Source organism: Salvelinus namaycush, chromosome 40, assembly GCF_016432855.1.
Source record: "Salvelinus namaycush isolate Seneca chromosome 40, SaNama_1.0, whole genome shotgun sequence".
In the NCBI taxonomy this organism is placed as follows: domain Eukaryota; kingdom Metazoa; phylum Chordata; class Actinopteri; order Salmoniformes; family Salmonidae; genus Salvelinus; species Salvelinus namaycush.
In genome coordinates this window covers 3,397,097-3,410,032 of record NC_052346.1, presented here as the reverse complement: position 1 = coordinate 3,410,032, position 12,936 = coordinate 3,397,097, and the positions used below count along the sequence as shown (strand labels likewise).

Below are 12,936 nucleotides of genomic sequence, written 5' to 3'. Positions count from 1 at the left end.
CAGCCAAAAGTTTGGACACACCTACTCATGCAAGGGCTTTTCTTTATTTGTACTATTTTCTACATTTATCAAAACTATATAACACATATGGAATCATGTAGCAACCAAAAAACGTGTTAAACATATCAAAGCTTTGCACACTCTTGGCATTCTCTCAACCAGCTTCACCTGGAAAGCTTTTCCAACAGTCTTGAAGGAGTTCCCACATATGCTGAGCACTTGTTGACTGCTTTTCCTTCACTCTGCGGGCCAACTCATCTCAAACCAGCTCAATTGGGTTGAGGTCGGGTGATTGTGGAGGCCAGGTCATCTGATGCAGCACTCCATCACTCTCCTTCTTGGTAGAATAGCCCTTACACAGCCTGGAGGTGTGTTGGGTCATTGTCCTATTGAAAAACAAATGATAGTCCTACTAAGCGCAAACCAGATGGAATGGCGTATCACTGCAGAATGCTGTGGTAGCCATGCTGGTTAAGTGTGCTTGAATTCAAAGTAAACCACAGTCAGTGTCACCAGCAAAGCACCTGCATACCATCACACCTCTTCCTCCGTGCTTCACGGTGGGAACCATACATGCAAAAATGATCCATTCACCTACTCTACGTTTCACAAAGACACGGCGGTTGGAACCAAAAATCTCAAATTTGGACTCATCAGACCAAAGGACAGATTTCTACTAGTCTAATGTCCATTCCTCAAGTTTCTTGGCCAAAGCAAGTCATTTCTTCTTATTGGTGTCCTTTAGTAGTGGTTTCTTTGCAGCAATTTCACCATGAAGGCCTGATTCACGGTATCCTCTGAACAGTTGATGTTGAGATGTGTCTGTTACTTGAATTCTGTAAAGCATTTATTTGGGCTGCAATTTCTGAGGCTGGTAACTTTTAATGAACTTGTCCTCTACAGCAGAGGTAACTCTGAGTCTTCCTTTCCTTTGGCGGTCCTCATGGGAGCCAGTTTCATCATAGCGCTTGAAGAAACTTTCAAAGATCTTGAAATTTTCCGCATTGATTGACCTTCAAGCGCTATGATGGACTGTTGTTTCTCTTTGCTTATTTGAGCTGTTTTTGCCATAATATGGACTTGGTCTTTTACCAAATAGAGATATCTTCTGTATACCACCCCTACCTTGTCACAAAACAACTGATTGGCTCAAACGCATTAAGAAGGAAAGACATTCCACAAATTGACTTAACAAGGCACACCTGCTAATTGAAATGCATTCCAGGTGACTACCTCATGAACCTGGTTGAGAGAATGCCAAGAGTGTGCAAAGCTGTAATCAAAGCAAAGGGTGGCTACTTTGAAGAATCTCAAATATAAAATATATTTTGGTTTGTTAAACACTTTTTTGCGTTACTACATGATTCCATATGTTATTTCATAGTTTGTCTTCACTATTATTCTACAATGTAGAAAATACTAAAAATATTAGTAGGTATTAGCCCTTGAATTAGTAGGTGTATCCAAACTTTTTGACTGGTACTGTATGTAATGGAGAATTGTTATACACTAATAATCAAATGGAAACAATTCACACAATCAAGTTATGAAATAATGAATGTGCACAAATTGGCGGGAGAGTGCGCATTCTGGAGAGAGAAGTGCATTGTGCATCTGGGCGCATGGTCAATCCGACATCTGCATTGGCCTTGGCCATGCAGCATTTACGTTGATGCAGCATTTACGTTGATACAGCCTCAGCAGAAGTCAGGGCATTCATACTTCTTGTGCTTCACGGAGCAGTGCAGAGCTGTTGTCAAGGAAGTGAGTTTTGTTTTCTGCAGGATGTACCGCCCCCACCTACCATCAACCAATCATGTCAATGCGGAGCTATGCAGAGCCCTCCGCATTGTTACAAAATTTGGGAGGCGCATGGCGATGCGACACAGAGCTCAGTTTGTGCTCTGGATGCATCTGGAGGCTCCGCAGTTGCGTCACACCCTCCATATGAAGCCTCCGACCACATTTTTGGATCAAGCATAAATTGTTTTAAAGTCTAGGCCTCCACAATGGAATAGTTCAGAGGGGGCACAAATGTGTGTGTATATATATATATATATAATTTGTTACTGCTCGACTAAAACAATCTTGGTCGACCAACAGCCTAACTACCAAACAATCGACATGTCGACTAATTGGCGTTAGCCCCACAGACAGTAGTCTTGATCATAAGTACCTGCAGGTCAAACCTCTCACTGCCCTGACACGTATGTGGGGGCTCCCTCTTCTGGCTGAATTGGGAAATCCACCAAGATACAGTTGTGGGTTTTGTCACATTGGTTAGAAAAAGTAATTAGCGTAGACATTGGTTCACATATTTGCAGGATGATTGTACAATATCCCCTTTGGGGCTGCTGTCTGTAATAAGGATTTCCGTAAAGTGCCATCATAGGCACAAAAAACAATCAAGTGTCACACACAACATCATCTGGTGTTGGCTTTTCTTTTATGGTGGGTCAGGCATCCACCCCTGACCTGTCATTTCCTTTTTTCTGTCCATCTTGACTATGCCGTATGCCGTAATTTCAATGCCGTAGCTGGTACAGTGCATCATGGTGGTCCTCTATGCATCCGCCAGCTCATCTACTGTCTGTCTGCTTTCTAACTGAGGCCTTTCACCGCCATGATAAGCCAATGATTTGCTCTCTGTGGTCCTGTCCAAAAACGACCCCTAGACCCTACCACCTAAACAATTGATCTATTTTGTATATTTTTAAGAATTGGATAGATTGTAGCTCAACCTTTTTCTCTATTACTTACACCCATCTAGTATTCTTGGATCTACGGAAGTGCCTAGGGGGGTAGAGGCAAGGGGTTTGGAGAGGGCCTCTGTCTGGGTAACCAGTGGTAAGCGACTAGGAGCCAACGGGGCATCACACAACATCAATATAACATTCAGCTTTTTGTTTTGTTTTATAATTTTTTTTGCTCATAAGTCAAATGACTCCACTCGTCATTCAAATGACTTATTATGAGCTTGCAGGATCTACATTGCATACACTATATATACAAAAGTATGTGCACACTTCTTCAAATTAGTGGATTTGGCTACTTCCGCCACACCCGTTGCTGACAACTGTATAACATCGAGCACATAGCAATGTAATCTCTATAGTCAAACATTGGCATTTAGAATGGCCTTACTGAAGAGCTCTGACTTTCATAGGATGCCACCTTTCCAACAAGTCAGTTTGTCAAATTTCTGCCCTGCTAGAGTTGCCCTGATCAACTGTAAGTGCTGTTATTGGGAAGTGGAAGGTCTTGGAGCAGCAACGGCTCAGCCGTGAAGTGGTTGGCTTCACAAGATCACAGAACGGCATTGCCTAGTGCTCAAGCGTGTAGCTTGTAAAAATCGTCTCTCCTCGGTTGCAACCGTCACTACCAAGTTCCAAACTGCCTCTGGAAGCAATGTCAGCACAATAACTGTTAGTCTGGAGCTTCATGAAATGGGTTTCCATGGCCGAGCAGCCGCACACATGCCTAAGATCACCATGCACAATGCCAAGTGTCAGCTGGAGTGGTGTAACGCTCGCCGCCATTGGACTGTGGAGAAGTGGAAACGCGTTCTCTGGAGTAATGAATCACACTTCACCATCTGGCAGTCTGACGGAAAAATCAGGGTTTGGTGGATGCCTGGAGAATGCTACCTTCCGAATGCATAGTGCCAACTGTAAATTTTGGTGGAGGAGGAATAATGGTCTGGGGCAGTTTTTCATGGTTCGGGCCCCTTAGTTCTAGTGAAGGGAGATCTTAACGCTACAGCATACAATGACATTCTAGATGATTCTGTGCTTCCAACTTTGTGGTGACAGTTTGGGAAAGGCCCTTTCCTGTTTCAGCATGACAATGCCCCTGTGCACAAAGTGAGGTCCATACAGAAATGGTTTGTCAAGATCGGTGTGGAAGAACTTGACTGGCCTGCACGCCGTACCTGACGTCAAAGGGAGAGGGACCAACTCCATATTAATGCCCATGTTTTGGAATGAGATGCTCGACTAGCAGGTGTCCACATACTTTGTCATCTAGTGTATGTTAGGGATTGTTTTTTTTAGCCACCCTACAACGACAATCTGGCTCTTGTGCAATCTTTCCTGGATTCCTTGCATCCTCTCTTCTCGCCTCTTTCTCAAAAGGCATTGGAGAAGGTCAGAGGGAACTTGGATCTTCTCCTCCAATATGGTTGAGAAGAAGGTGAGGGGATCAGATGTGAGGAATCACGGAAAGATTAAATGAGATGGAGCCAATCATTTGAAAAGGTTTAGACAATGAACTGACGTTTTTGTTTTCCATTTTTCTTTTTCTTCACCTCTCCCGCAGATTATCCTGAAGTAACTGTCAGGATGGAAATGGAGTGTCAAGAAGCTGCCCTACAAAGCCCAAAACAGCCCTTCTTCTGTACATACTACCTTCCCCTTCCACTACAGCAACCTGCATGCTAAGAGTGTAATACTACCAATTAACCATAAGACTTGAGTGCTGGTGTAAGAAGATACACACAACAAAAATATGTATATGTATTGCTAGGAAACTATTGCCATGAAAATTATGACAAAAAAATTATATGTACTGAACTACATACACTTAGTGGAGAGATGGTGATGAGTTCATTTTAACTATTGTTTTCTCTGTTAAAGTAATATGGGTCTTTTATATTTTGTTTTCAAAACGGAACCTCGATCTGCACAAATGTTCACCCTTTGAAAACACCTTATTTGCACTATAAGAGAACTAGTGCTTATTGTCAAAAGTGCTTAATTGTTTTAAACAGGAGAGTCACAGAGAAGCCCCTGGTTGCAACTGGCGCTCCAGACCAAGCTAGAAGGGATTGTTTTACTTTTTGTTTGTTTTAATTATTTTTAAAAAGACAAATGTTAGGGCAGACTATATGCTTATGTTTACTCAATGACTGTCCTCTTAATGATGATTTGAACGTGCTCCCCCACCCCCCATCACCCCTTTAAAACGGTGTGGTATGCGCTCCATATGAACCACTTGCCAACATTTAATCTCTGGAAAACCAACGGCTTGCCAAACGAATGTCATCGCGACTGACAGATTGACGGACAGAAGCGATCTGCAAGGAAACAGACGTGGAACAGCTTCGTGGCCAAAACGTGCAGTCGGGCCTCGTTTTTGTGCACGTCTGGGGGATAAAATAACCTAGAATTTCAATTTCTTCTCCTTTGTTAAATTTTCAGTTTTACTTTTGGATGGGTGCTGACATTGGCTTGTGGGTGTATTTGTGTATGTGGTTGGTTGGGTGGGAGCCTCAGATGGGTCGGTGTTGGGGAGAGTTATACTGGCATCAGGGAGTGCTACTAGCCTATATGGCTCCGGTTTGTGTGCCAAGGGCTTAACGAAAGCTTGCGGGTGGCTGAAAGCATGTGGCGGGAGGGAGCCTCAGCCTGATGGGCCAAGCCATGGACATCTGCCAGCAGACTGGAACAGACAGACTAAGTCCACCAGCGGCCCCAAAGTCAAGACCACAGGGACAAGGCCTTTGGGGGAGTTAGGGGTGGGGCTAGAAGGAGGGATAAGGGTGAGATCGGCTAGGGGTGAAACAAGTGCTACGACTCAAAAAAAAAGGTGCATTCGAAGATGCTAGTCATCGTCGTGAGATGACTTGAAGTTTTTGACTGGAGGGCTATCTGTGACTGTCAGTCGTCACCCTGCTATCACCGAGAATCCTGTTTCTATTTGAGAAAAACTGTAGAAGTGCCTAAAAATCCTTTAACTTTAAAACAACAAGCATCTGGAGAAACATACTTTGTCAAAGAAAAAACAAGAATATACAAAAGGATGGTTCAAGCAAAGTTCCCAAAAGTATGTTGACCTATTTAGAGAAAAGACTATTCACTTTTCATGCAGATGCCATGGTTAAAGCAGTACCCTAGTGTTATTGTAAACAAATATTTAACACGACAAAAAGTAACTTTCTGAAAAGAAAATATATAAACTAACCAAGATAGCTTGGTAGAATGTTTGATAAATATTTCATGATGTAATATTTTGTTCTTACCATAGGTTTTTAGTAGTTTACATTGGAAAAAGTGATTGAGAATACAGGAAATTGTGACGTGTGTGTGATGTATGTAACGTGTCTCATACTTTGAGAGTTTATATTCATGGTTGTAGCAGCAATGTATTCACGTTTATTTCAATTTGTTTTATGATGTTAAGCATCATGGTATGTGTGTCACCAGAACAATCTGTTATTGTATGCCATGATATAGTTAATAGTGTACTAGCATTGTTTAAACCAACCTCCACGTTATTACCTAATATGTTTTATGAGACGTATGTATTTTGACTCAATCACATTTCTTGATACTACACAACCAATTATTTACCTTGTGTATGTGTGTTCAACAAAAAAGATCAGAATCATGACATTTTCATGGCGCTTGATCGACACAGACAATCCACAACGAGACACCTTCGGTTAAAAAATAATATGGCACTGGTCTTAGAATTATTCTTTCTTTCTTTTTGTTCACTTTCACTGAGATTTTCTTCTAAAAAGTTACAGTTTTAATGTAATTTTTGGTGTGGAAGGTGATCGAAGATATTCTTTGGGTAATTTATCGTATTTTATTGTTTTGTCAAATGAGTCAGAATGATGTAACCTATTCTATTTTGAAATGAATGTAATTTATTGAGCTGTGCGTCCCTACAAGGTCTGGTCTCTAGTCAGCCAATGAGATGCAGATCAGGAGCAAGGGGGTGGAGTCTTAAAGCCACCAATAGAATGCTACTGGATCTCCCTTGCCTTGTCATCAACACAGTTCATCACATTACAGTAATGAGCAAGGCTTTAGAATTGCTTATATTGTTCAACAAAAAAAGAGAAAAGAAAATAAGAATGTTAATTGTATAGGTGACATTTTACCCAAAAAATAATTTTAAAAATATGTACTTTTCACTCTAGTATTTCATAACAATATTAAGTTGTTGCTGTGGCAACATAAAGTTGCAATTACTAAAGTTCTGTATTTTTGTAAATTATCTAATCGTTAAGTTTACTTTTTTTTCTAGAACACTGCACACATCACTAGATTGTAAAGCAGATTTCAACATTTCTTATTTGTCGTGATTATGACAATTTTCCTTAGCAGCCTCTGTAAAGGTGTAACTTTAACACTTAACATGTAATAGACAAAGTTACCAATGATATTTAGGATGAAATTATAACAAATGATCTATTAATTGAATAGTTTTGATGTACAACTTTTCCCCTGAGAAAGGACCACTGGTTTCATGCACACCAATGGAAAAATATTTATGAATGTAGTTTGTTAAATTGTTTATCATCAGTTAAGGATTGCACTTCTTCCGGTAAAATAAAACATTTCATTATTACCGATGAAAATGTCATTAGGTATGGCAAAGTTACTATACACCAGTAATACAGTAATTCTGTATAATAGTCACTACCAGTTCGTATCACAGAAATAACCTTTGAACATCTTGCATGAAAAAAATAAGTTTTTATTAATAAACGATAACCTACTGAATGTTTCTAGTTATACCGAAAAACACAAAAAATAGTCTGCACATGAGACACAATTCCAAGTTGTCCTCAAATGGGGTCATGGTTGTGCCCAAGAGAATGGAATTGTGCTGAGAAATGTAATTTATTTAAATGAAATGTGTTGACATTGACTGACTGATGATGAGAGAAAAAGATATAAGCACTTGGGTCAGCTGAGCAGACACGGCTTATCCAAACACTTTGCCTTGTCGTTAGTCCATCGTGCTTAAGGTTTTATGTTCCAGAGCTGTTAAAAATAAACTTTTAAAGGCTGTAAACTGGTCTCTGCTGAACAGACTTTTTTGTTTATATATATATATATATATATATATATAATGCTAAAATGTAAACTTAAAACTATTTTTATTTATATACATAAATTAAATTGTTTGAAGTTTTAACTTTTTTGCATTTTTAAAAGGTGAGGCCAAAAGGATTGACTGCTGTACAGAAAGCAGTCTTGTGTTCTAAGCCCCGTTCGAATACTTTAATAACACACCCTTCCTTACTTTCTGATCTAACACTATTTGGTAGGTGTAAGCAACAGTTCTATCACATAGCTTTCCCCAATCCAGCCATGTCAGATTAGGTATTTCTTCAAGGAAGTGGGAAGGAACGATGCATTTGTTAAAGTATTGTAACAGGGCCATATTATGTCCTTGTAGAGAGCTTGACGATGAGGGCTGTGGCCAACATGCGATGCTGAATGGTCCCTAAAAGGACTGCCGCCAGGGTCGTATTCACTAGGAAGCAAACGTGCCGAAACGGAAGGGACTAACTGAACTTGTCCAATAAGAAACGCTTGTTTTCGTTGAACATTGCAAAACGTTTCGCTACAGTGTGCACTATTGAATATTACCCAGGTAATGAATTGAGACTGCTTTGCCATCAGAAATGCAGTATCCCATCTACTTTGCAAAAAAATATATATAAAGAGTAAAAGACAAGACCCTCATTGGATTTTTAGTTTTGATGTAACCATTTTTCTGTTTTCTTTGTGCGTATAGTTTGTGCTATTTTATGTTACTATAGTCAAATGTTTTGGTTCCAGCAAGATAGTGTAAAATCTATTGAAATAAAGAAAAAATTGAAAGGATGTTTGTTGAAATTACCTTATTTATGTAAATAATGACTGCGATATGCGCTTGTCTTACCTACCTTAGTTGAATGCCCTAACTGTATGTCGCTCTGTACAAGTGTATGCTAATGGGCAAAATGTAAAAATGAATAATGCTCTTATGGACATGGTGAATGACAGACATGCTACAACAGGGTTCCCCAACTGGCGGCCCATGGGCCGAATTTGGCCCGCGGCTGATATTGTGGCCCAACGTTTTCTAAGTAAAACATTTTATTTATTTTTAATATTTTATTGTTGGACATAAGACTATAAAAATTACACAAATCAGCTCCAAGTGATTTACAATTTGGAAATCTTTTCCAAAGTATCCCCCACACATGTAAGGTTTGAAATTATTGTTTTAGTCAAATATATCTGTTTGGGTTTCTTGCGGTCAATTTGCAGTCTACAAATGATTTGTAATTATGTTCCAGCCCCCTGACCATTCGCTCAGGAAAAGATTGTCCCGCAGCTGAATGTAGTTGATGATCCCTGTGCTACAACATGCATGTTGCAGATCAATAGATACGAGGAACAGAAGAAAAAAAACATTTCAGAATGCACGACAAGATTCAAAACATTTTTGTCCATTTCATGAAGCCCTTTTTACATAAGCAGTTTGCATAAAGTTTTACAGTTACACGGTCTAGACCCCAAAGAGGAACCAATGCAGCAGAAGCGAAAGCACAGTGGCCAGGAAAAACTCCCTAATATATATATATATTGTTTGTTTATAGTTTAAAGTTCTAAAGTTTGTCTTGTTGCTTAATTGACCAAGGAGCAGGACCATTTTAAATAACTGCCACTGTATTCCTGTGGTTCTCATTCAAACCTTGTGGTTCAAATCCATGTTCATTTTATGCCAATTTAAAAATGGTTATAATTCAAAAAGTATAAATATGATACAAAATCGGAATGTAGACAATCTAAGTTGGGTCAGTCTGAACGTCTCAACGTTGGTTTGGTGTTGATAGCTTAAATAGTGAAAGAGGAGATGGGTTTAGAATTATTTTTTATCATTAATGCATTGGGAGCTCATTGAAATATTGTTGTAATACAAAAAGTATACATGCTTTCAAAAATATTTTCTTAGGCAATCTAAATTGGGTCAGTCTGTACATTTGGAAGTTGGTTTTGTGTTAATCGCTTTAGTTTGAACCTTCTGACAGTTCTGTGGCAGTTCTTCCGCCATTGAAATTAATGGACGTCCGTCTGCACATGTCAACATTGATTTGGGGTTTGTAGCATAAATGGTTCAAGAACAGTGGAGGATCCAACATGGAAGTGTGTATGGGCATTGGTGGTTTGGGTCTGTTGGTGGGAATGCAAAGCTTTGCTAGTGTGTTTTGAAGCTTTTGGAGGTAGAAAAAAACTCATGCTATGACACTTAGGTGGATACAGAATTGTTTGAGCAGCTGAGGTAGATTGTATGGACAAAAACAAATGTTGCTTTTTACATTTTGTAGTGCCTTCTCACTACATGATAGGTATAAGTTCTGACATTACAATTTCACCTTACCTGCGCCAGGTATGAACACCATCTAGAAAAAAATTAAGGAGAGCCGCACACTAGCTCAGATGCAATAATTGAGTAACCTAATATCCAACGTTTTGACAGACAAGCTGTCTTCATCAGGGTATAATGACAAACACTGCAGGGTGACTAGTTTATATAGTGTCAAAGGGACACACACAGGTGTCTGTAATCATGGCCGAGTGTGGCCTGATATCATTGGTTAATTCTCAGATGTAAAAATAATATACCAAAAACATGAATGGATAGCATATGATCACAGATACAATTTGGCTACAAAGGCCTACAAACATTTACAATAGCAAAATCACAATAATGGCTTCATATCAAAGTCTACGTTGAGACCGAAGGGAGCAAGGGTCTTTTAAATTAAAGATCCAGGCAGCCTCTCGTTTTAACAATAAATTGTCGAGGTCACCCGGTGACATGTTCAAAGCCGACGTAACGTAGGGACGAAATCGAGTTGTTTGCTTCCAAAAAGTGGGCCGCAACTGGATAAGTCGAGTTTTTGTACCTAATGGTGCTACGATGCTCCGAGATTCGTACTTTTAATTCGTGCTTTGTTAAACCCACATCATTTTTATATCTAACAATTAACCAATGATATCAGGCCATGATTACCAGTGATGCCAATTTAGCAATTTTGTTGCTAGATTTAGACACTTTTCAGACTACCCTGTGTTAGGATTTATGTTTATGCACTATAGGCTGTTAGCATATTGGTTGAAGGTGAATGATGTTTTTATTGCACACACACACACAATACAGAGGGGGGTAGGTGTGTAAGAACTGACCACCACAGGCCATAAAAGCTGTGGACAGTCTGGAGAGGGGAGGGGTGCATCTCTCTAGACCAACCAGGAGTTTAGAATACTGGACAATACCATATTAGGAACTGTTTCAGTGAATGGTCGAGGGGGACACAAGATGGAGCTGCTCTACCCAACAACCAGATGTGGACAAAGGAACGCGCCAAGGGGCATGGACAAAGGGCCAGCAAAGGGGGGCAAAGTCTAAACCAAGCCCAGCCTCTACTGTGATAGGCTAACAGACGCGTTGAAACTACGTCATCACGGTATAAGAACAGCTGTTTACGTACTTCCTGCCAGTTCTCTGATCTACCCTGCGCGGAGATACAGTGAACCCGTATATACGAAAATTGCATTTACCATTTATCGTTTGAGTTTAATTAAAATACTTAAAATATATTCGGTGACTATGAATCACATTTTGTCCTGATGCCAGATTTGAACTGACGCAAATCTCTTTCACCTGGCAACAAATTTAGCTACTTAAAAAAAAGGGAACTTTTAGCAACTTTTGAAAAGTGACCCAAACGCTAAAATGCACGCATTTCCCCTCTAAATGACACACACGATTTTCTCTGTCACACTCAAGTCACAACACACTTGCCTGGCTGCAAAGTGCATTGTGAGTGACGTCAGCAGCATCAGGCGCTCAGCTCGTGCACAGGCAGCAGCAGGCCAGCACGTGATTTAGCAACTTTTAGCAACAAATCAACCTGCCTCTAGCAACTTACCCTGAAAATTAGTTGGCAACACTGATGATTACAGACACCTGTGTGTCCTTTGATACTATATAAACTAGTCACCCTGCAGTGTTTGTCATTATACCCTGATGAAGACAGCGTGTCTGTCGAAACGTTGGATATTATGTTATTAAATTATTGCATCTGAGCTCCTAAAGGGTGCGGCTCTCCTTTCATTTTTCAAGTGCTCAACTCCGCTAGCCAGCACCTCACCTAAATAGGTGTGTGTTACTTTCGCTTCAAAAATTATCTATAACAAGTATGGAGATCGCATATGACTAGTTCCAGGTAAAAGAACATTCTAGAACATGTTTAAAGGTCACATAACCAGTTTCACAGCTCCAGGCAAGAGAACATTCGAGTCTAGGTATAGAAATCGAATAACCAATTTCACAATGTGTACTATATATCCATTATACTGGTGTAAAACGTGATAATCAAGTAAGAACAGTACTGTAATCTGACACTTTTGTTTGTATTACTGTGCAGCTAGTAGTAGGAACCAATATAATTTGATGAGCAAGGTATATCGCAATATCTTTTTATCCTTTGTCTTTGCAAACAGTCTATAACAACCGTCATAAGCACACTGTTTTTTCTTTGATGAATAAACTCTGTCTCTGTTACAGTATAACATATATTGTGCTATGAAAACTCATGTATAGAGAAATATATTTTGTGTAAGCAGATTTATATTTAACCGGGCAGAAAGTAACAATTTTAGTTGTTTTTTTTAAACGAATTACTCAGATCTCTAGAGACGCCATATGTTATGGCAAACAACTTGCATATGTCCTCTACCATTTATCAACTGTAATTTAATTTCTATTAAATATACCGAGAACAGAACAACCGTAATGTTACTTTTGTACCTGCCAGCGGGGTGGGAGTAACACAGCCTTGGGATTGAAGTAACAGCTGGTGAGAAGTGCACAATATCTGTCTTATCTTCATGTTTCTGGTTTGTAATGATCGTTACTTTAAACAAATGTACTATTCGACATAGTTTCATGTGTGTCAATTTGAATAATTATTGATTATTCATTTTATTGATATTATTTGATATTATTATTTGAATAATTAATAATTACTGAAAATGAACCATGCGTCAACATTGCAATGTTGCGCAACCACAATATTTTGACATAAGGAAATTGACCACTAGAATCATAAAGATGTATATTTTTAACCACTAATGTGTT

General features: G+C 39.4%; 1 protein-coding gene across 6 annotated transcripts in view; it reads left to right on the top strand.

Annotated features, from left to right (window-relative positions):
* Positions 1 to 8,627, top strand: part of LOC120033133 (muscleblind-like protein 2a) — a 75,112-nt gene extending 66,485 nt beyond the window's left edge. For 5 of the 6 annotated variants that reach the window (XM_038979408.1, XM_038979404.1, XM_038979407.1 and 2 more), the window contains one exon: positions 4,318 to 4,453. In XM_038979408.1, coding sequence (XP_038835336.1) covers positions 4,318 to 4,332 — 15 coding nt within the window. In that variant the 3' untranslated portion in view covers positions 4,333 to 4,453. Of the gene's footprint in view, positions 1 to 4,317 lie in introns of all 6 variants that reach the window. The other variant, XM_038979405.1, reaches the window with a different exon arrangement.
* The last annotated feature ends 4,309 nt before the right edge of the window (positions 8,628 to 12,936 follow it).